At 40.0% G+C, this 6851-nt stretch overlaps 1 protein-coding gene across 3 annotated transcripts; it reads left to right on the forward strand.

Moving 5' to 3' along the window:
* Positions 1–627: 627 nt before the first annotated feature.
* Positions 628–6474, forward strand: LOC102723083 (protein SCAI). 3 transcript variants are annotated; one of them, XM_015841296.2, is made up of 9 exons: positions 628–1174; positions 1269–1475; positions 1563–1778; positions 4321–4387; positions 4488–4634; positions 4764–4864; positions 5348–5533; positions 5619–5755; positions 5980–6474. In XM_015841296.2, the coding sequence occupies exons 1-9, from the start codon at positions 656–658 to the stop codon at positions 6218–6220; spliced, it is 1821 nt and encodes a 606-aa protein (XP_015696782.2). In that variant the 5' UTR covers positions 628–655; the 3' UTR covers positions 6221–6474. The 3 variants fall into 3 exon arrangements, with proteins under 3 accessions (XP_015696782.2, XP_015696783.2, XP_006661584.2); XM_015841297.2 differs by having other exon boundaries at positions 5631–5755; XM_006661521.3 differs by having other exon boundaries at positions 4773–4864.
* Positions 6475–6851: the final 377 nt, after the last annotated feature.

Raw genomic sequence — 6851 nt, forward strand, 5'->3', positions numbered from 1 at the left:
ATAGTGGTAAAATGCAAAGCTCACTCGTTTGTTCTGGCTAAATGATTATAGGCTGTTATTGGCGAAGAGAAGAAATAGTTTTGCAGGGTATCGTCATTAGTGACTTTTTGTTAGTGTGGAGAAGTAGAGCAACACTCAATGTTTTCATCCTTATTTCTTAAACTGTCTATTTTTCGTGTTCAAAAAAATTCAAGCTCAAATATAAAATCAAAAGAGACATTACGTGCCGGCTTTAAACAAGCATGGGTCAATTGAGCATTTTTATAATTTTTCAACTTTTGTTTAAACCCATAGTAACGCACGGGTATTTTGTTAGTGTTATATATATATATATATATATATATAAATAAGAGGATGACCAAAACATCTCATAACCTAAAAATGAGGAACTATATGCTTAGATTATGTATCAAATTATTTAATTTATTTCTATAATTAATTATCTACTTAACAATCTAAAGTAAACGAACCCTCTAGGTGATGGAACTTGGATGGGTAAAAAAAAGGAAGAAAAGCCTGTGGGCTGGGCTGGGCTAGGCTAGGCTGAATGTGCTTATATAATTTATTATGCCTTTGGGCTGGGCTCGGACAGGCAGACAGACAGAGAGAGCACGAGAGAGAGAGAGAGAAGTGGGAGAGGAGAGGGGAATTCGCCATGGCGTCGTCGCCGCACCAAGGTCAAGCAGGCGGCGGCGGCGGCTGGACGGCCGAGCAATTCTGGTCTCTGCTAGACAAGGCAGACCGGCGCTTCGCCCGCGTGCGTGACCTCCCCATCTTCGGCCGCCGGGAGCCCGAGGAATACGGCAAGGCCTTCCGCATCTACACTCAGCTCTGGCGCATGCAGCAGGAGCACCGTCACCGCCTACTCGACGCCGGGCTCCGTCGATGGCAAGTCGGCGAGATCGCCGCCCGCATCGCTCACCTCTACTACTCCCAGTACCAGCGCGCCTCGGACACCGCCCTCCTCTCCGAGGCCTTCGTCTTCTACCACGCCGTCCTCGACCGCGGCTACTTCATCGTCGACGCAGCCGACCACCTCGCCCCCACCAAGCACCTCCGCTTCCTCGCCAGGTTCCTGCTTGTCGCGCTTCTACTCGCCAGGCGCTCCGACACTGTCCCCCGCCTCGCCGCCCACATCCGCACACTCCTCGACGATTCAAAGAAGACCCTCCAAGTATGGATGCTCTACTTTTCCGAATCTTGGGCCTCTTCCGTGCTTCCTTTCTTCCGTGTTATCAAATTAGCGACTCCTGGGGCGGGGCTTGCAGGAAGCAGAATATAAGGAGTGGAAACATGTCGTCCAAGAAATCGCCAGGTTTCTCAGAGCTGATTCCCTCTTCATGAACATGAGGCCACTCAGGTACAGCTACGCGTTTGATCCTGCCCCCGATACTCTCCCTACCGTCCCACCTACTGTCAAGAAGCGAGGTCTGGTCTTAAGTGATGCCATGCTATGCAGCTACTATCACAACGAGGTAGGTAATGCTTCCCCTGTCTCTCACCTTTTCTTTCTTCTTTTTTTTTTAGCAAAACAAAATTAATAACGAGAGGCCTTCACTCAGGTCAAATTTACAGACATCACCATAGATGTTTTCAGAATGCTTCAATGCCTCGAATGGGAACCATGCGGTTCTTTTGCTCTAAGCAATGGTTACAGTGCCCACGATGAAAGTGGACAAAATCACCCCAATCTCTTAAAAGATCTGAGAGATGCTGCGCTGCCTCCAAACCCACTTAAAACAATTCTCTATCGCCCATCAGTGACTCATTTCCTAACAGTAAGTTCATCCTTCTCTTCCTCACATGATGTTTGACTTACCGTCTTATCCTAGTATGATTTGGTGAGTGCTTGCAATCTTAAATGTTATCGACCACTATAATCATCAGAGATTGAAACAAGGAAGAATTGTGAAAGCACTATGGTAGACAGTTACCATATGAAGAACCTTTTGGTGCTTGCATGTTATTAGTCCCCTGAGAAATATTGGCAATGGAAGCATTTCTGCTGCATTCAGTTCACCTTAAGACAAGCTGGTTTAACTTGTTGGGTGTTATCAATAATGGCTAGCATAACAATTGACAAAGTTAGGAAATTCCGTGAGACAGAACAACAGCACTAACCTTAACTAATTGATTTTAACTATTCTGACAAGGAAGCATGCCAATGAGGAAATTCGTTCTTGATTCCTCCTGAGTTCGTGACAACAACAAAACCCTATCTGACCCATCTAGTGTTCACCTAGTCAGTAATCGGCGGGTCACCTACACGATCATGGGGTACTCGGTGAATTAGTCGGTCTGACCGATTAGCCGGTAGTATTTGGTCTACTCGGTCCTAGCCTATTGGTGTTAGTCAATGACTAGTCAGTTAAACGATCCAATTAGGAAATTGGAATTAGGCATGAGCTGAGATTTTGGCCTAGCCAAATGCTTGGCCTTAGGGTTAGGATCCCAGTTTTCAAATGTTGAGTGTTTTCAACTGAACAATGTAATGGATCTACAATGCCTTCAAAACAAGGTATGCATAGCATATCAAATCCCAGTTTTCTTTGTACTACCTTGTTATTTGATTCTTTCAACAATCAACAGTCAATACTCGTTTACTCAACAATCTGAAAATTTGCTATAAGCAATGTCAAAAATAGGTATTTCCTCCGTTTCATAATGTAAGATGTTTGACTTTTTTACTTGCAATGTTTGATCATTTGTCTTATCTAAAAAATTATGGAAATATCATTTATTTTGCTTGTGACTTACTTTATTATCAGAAGAACTTTAAGCTTGATTTGCCATTTTTTATATTTGTACTAAATTTTTGGATAAGACGAATGGTCAAATGTTGTAACTAAAAAAGACAAACATCTTACATTATAAAACGGAGGTAGTAGATATTTATCAACTTGTTCTGGAGAATTTTCGTGCTTGACATATGGGAGCCACCGACTAGTTGGCCTAGTTGCTAGTTGGTGATTGAGTACTGAGTACCGCCTACTCCCATCTTTTCGTTTCTGCTTCTGCTTATAAGCCAAAATTTGAATTTTCAACCTTAAATTTTGAATTGATTTTGATGGTTTTTCATCTTAGTTTATTTTTCAGCTTTGACTTTTAGATCGCGAAGAATACGTATTTAAAAGTTTTGTTCACAAATTATTTTTCGTTTGCAAATATGTCGTTTGGCTTTTTCAAAAAGCCAAACAATCACCCTCTAGGTGAACGCTGGACCCATCACACGAACATTGGCTTTCGTACCACACTGGCTGGCAGTAGGCATACCACTTGTCTATACTGTACTTGACTTCCATAACTCACTGGCTGTCCATACCACTTGTCTATACTTGGGTAACTCCTTTTAGCATGACTAGCAAGCCTTACATTTAGGACTGGTTCCTTCCTGTGTAAGAGAGAGGGACGAGATCACCGATTTATACTTTATGTTGTGCATGAAGAGGCTAGGTGAGGAGATCCAAGGCTGTCATCGTCTGCTTGTTGGCTTATCAGCCACAACCAAAATTTGAATTTTGAAACTTAATTTTGGAATTGATTTTGTTTTTTTCCATTTTAGTTTATTTTCTAGCATGGGCTTTTAAACCGTGAAAAATACAGATGTAAAAAAAATACTTATAAAATTATTTTGGTTGCTTCGTTCATTTTTCTATAGCTCAACCAATCAGACACCAAGTCATCAGGGTCTATGGGAATGGATAGTAAGTATGTTTTCCATGAAAGGTTGCACAATATGCTGTGTGGTTTTCTGAAATTGGTCCAATGAATTGCAGTTTTGAGATATTTTTGTCGCTCGCAGTTTATTTTCTAGAACATACTTGTAGATAGTAGGTGTGGGGAGGAAGAAACAGGAAATGTCAAACTGATTGAATGTTCTTTTGCTGTTCAGTGTGTTGTTTCTTATTTGGAATTTGTTCCACGGTTCTAGGTTGGTTAACAACAACAAAAAAAAACAATAGGTTTATTAGGGATTATTAATTTTTTTGAACTTCTTTACACAACCCTCTTATATGCTATAATTTCATTTTTTTAACAAGGATAACAGAGGGCAATAGGTTTATCTTAATCTGTATGTTATGCTCCCTCCATTCATGAATAGTACTATAGTAGTCGGTTTTGACTTGAATGAATATTATTTTGAGTTTTTGACCACTTAATTTTAGGCAGTATAAAAGTAAATAGCTCTAACTGTAGACTATTAGTATATATTACTTTTGACTATAAATCTGACTGTACCTCTGATGCAAAATAATTATATAATCAGGAAATTATTGTTGGTCAAAGCATGATCAATCAATTGTTATATTTGTAATCCAGGTCCTTGCCACCAAATGTGAGGAGCTCCCATCGAATGGCATGATGTTAATATACCTTTCAGCTGCAGGTAGGTGCTGTAGGAGTTTAACTAAAATGTTTCTTTTTTTTTTGGTAATATACATCTGTTGGGAGAGCACATTTCAGTCAGCACTCTCTTTATCTTTCAGGTGAGGTGGGACCTTCTGGATTTTGTGCTGATACAAATGAGACGGTTGTGAGCAGCTTTAATAAGTTTGATATATCTAATGTTAGTACGATCAATGTAAAAGAAGACGATGCATCTCGCTTATGGCTAGGCTACAGTGAAGGCGAAGGTATTTTCGCAATGCAAACTTAATAAGATTACCTTCATGGTTAGGTTTATAACAGTTGGAAGTTGCCCTTACATGGACGGAACTTTGTTGTTCCCAGAAAGAAGCATGTTATTTCTGACACATGTTCAGAACATGTAGGTTCAAACTGTATATACCCTTGTGATCTGATTCCATTTACAAGAAGACCACTCTTTTTGGTGATTGACAGCAACACCAGCTACTCATTCAAGGCAGGTTTGTTTAATCTTATTTTTTTTCGTCCCATGCAGCCGTTATTATTCAAAATTTGTTATGGGGCATTTATTTCAATCTATTCTGACTAGTGACGAAGGGAAGACCAAGGAATATTTCTTTAGTGGGTTATCCATGAGTGGTGAACACTTACTGAATCTTCTAATGCTTTTTGAGAGAAATCACATGTGCTTAGGTTTATGCACATATACAGCCTTATAGTTTTTCAAAATTTTAAGGTTGAAGCTCCTCTCAGTTTTCAGTATCCTTCTGTGTAAATACATGAATATTGTACTTATCCAAGTGCCATTCTATTGCCGCTCCTTATTTTACTTTTAACTCGTACCTACTAGATTATGATGGAATATCTGGATAGTATTTTCTTTTCTTTTTGCTGTAGGCTGATGTTTGGCATCGTGCCGCTTACTGTTAGCGCTGTCAGTACGTTGATCCCTTCTAATTCGTCAAATTAAGCATTGCAGTCAATTCATGGGTTTGAAAAAGGGGAGACAACGGCCATGTTACTTTCTCCGAGTTGTCGATCTTCCTCTTTAGGATTCAGTGGGGATTCTGTCCGGCAGATTGGCAGTCAATTTACTATGTTTCTCACAGCTCCATTGCAAGCTTTCTGCCATCTGATCGGCAATAATGGGGTTGACATCGACAGGGTACATGCTTTTAGTTTCCGCTAACAATTTTCTCTCAGAGTAACAGATGTTTTTGTCTATTGAGCTTTGACATAATTTTTTGTAGGATGCCTATAAGAAAGCTGAAGAGTTACTGTCATTGTCCTTAAATGAATGGGCCGCTACTTTGGTTGCATCATCTTCACTTCATCCTGTTTGGGTTGAAGTTTTGGGCGATCTGCTCTTGAGGCGGCTGCTTCTCAGGTCACCTTGTCAATCTTTTTCATGAGTTTTGTATGAACATAAACTTTACCATGGTTCTTATCTACTTTCTCAATAATGAACGTGAGTTCACTTTATAAGTTGTTCCCTCAATATAACGTGTAGCAAATATTCCCTAATATTCAGCGATATGTAAGCTGTTCCCTGATATGTATAATAGATATACCAGTGTAGCATTTGTAAGCTCATTTCGGTTGTTTTTGCAGGTTTATTTTCTGTAGAGCTGCGCATTCACTCTTCAAACTTACGTACCATAAGGTGGACTTCCTCCCAACTTGCGCACCTCCTTTGCCACAGTCGGTTGACGCAGAGAGCATGCTCTCCCAATCCTGTCTGTTGCGAGTCGCATCTTTCCTTGGCGCGGCCAACCAGTTCTCATTTGCTGAGGTAACCACATGGCCTGAGGTTGATGCCGAGGAGGCTACTGTCGCCAACCCTTCGATCTAGCGTTGCCAACTAAGAAACTGGCCTTGACTGTTGGAGATTAATATGTTTAACTGCTGTTCTTGTGCATCACAATACACAAACACTCGTATATCACAGCCAAATTTGCACTACCCTATTCGTCGTTACACTAAAATTGTTCGTTTCTGGCGCAGCCTCCTGTAGCCCTCGAGGACGAGTGCGTTCGAGCACCGGATGAGCTGATGGTTTCAAACAAATTCTTAAATATGTAGTTCGTAATAAATTATGCAAAATATTAGCAGTTTTGTGAAAATTACTCACATTCTTGTTGTGCTAGGTAGGGCCGCGTTTGAATGGAGGAGATTAACTTATCTCTGGTACGGAAAAAGTAGTAATAGATTAGTATATGATTTATTAATTATTAATTATTAAAAAATATAAAATAGATTAATATGATTTTTTAAAACAACTTTCCTATAGAAATTTTTTTTTAAAAAAAATACACTGTTTAACAGTTCGGGAAGCGTGCGCGCGAAAATTGGAAGGAGGAAACGAACGTGGCCTAGGTCTGACAATAGATACCTATCAATTTATGACAACGTCCACAGCACACAAAATTATAGGCAAAGGCTAAACATCAATAATTTTTTATGCTAATATTAATATTCAAGAA

The sequence above is a fragment of the Oryza brachyantha genome, chromosome 9 (assembly GCF_000231095.2).
Source record: "Oryza brachyantha chromosome 9, ObraRS2, whole genome shotgun sequence".
NCBI lineage: Eukaryota > Viridiplantae > Streptophyta > Magnoliopsida > Poales > Poaceae > Oryza > Oryza brachyantha.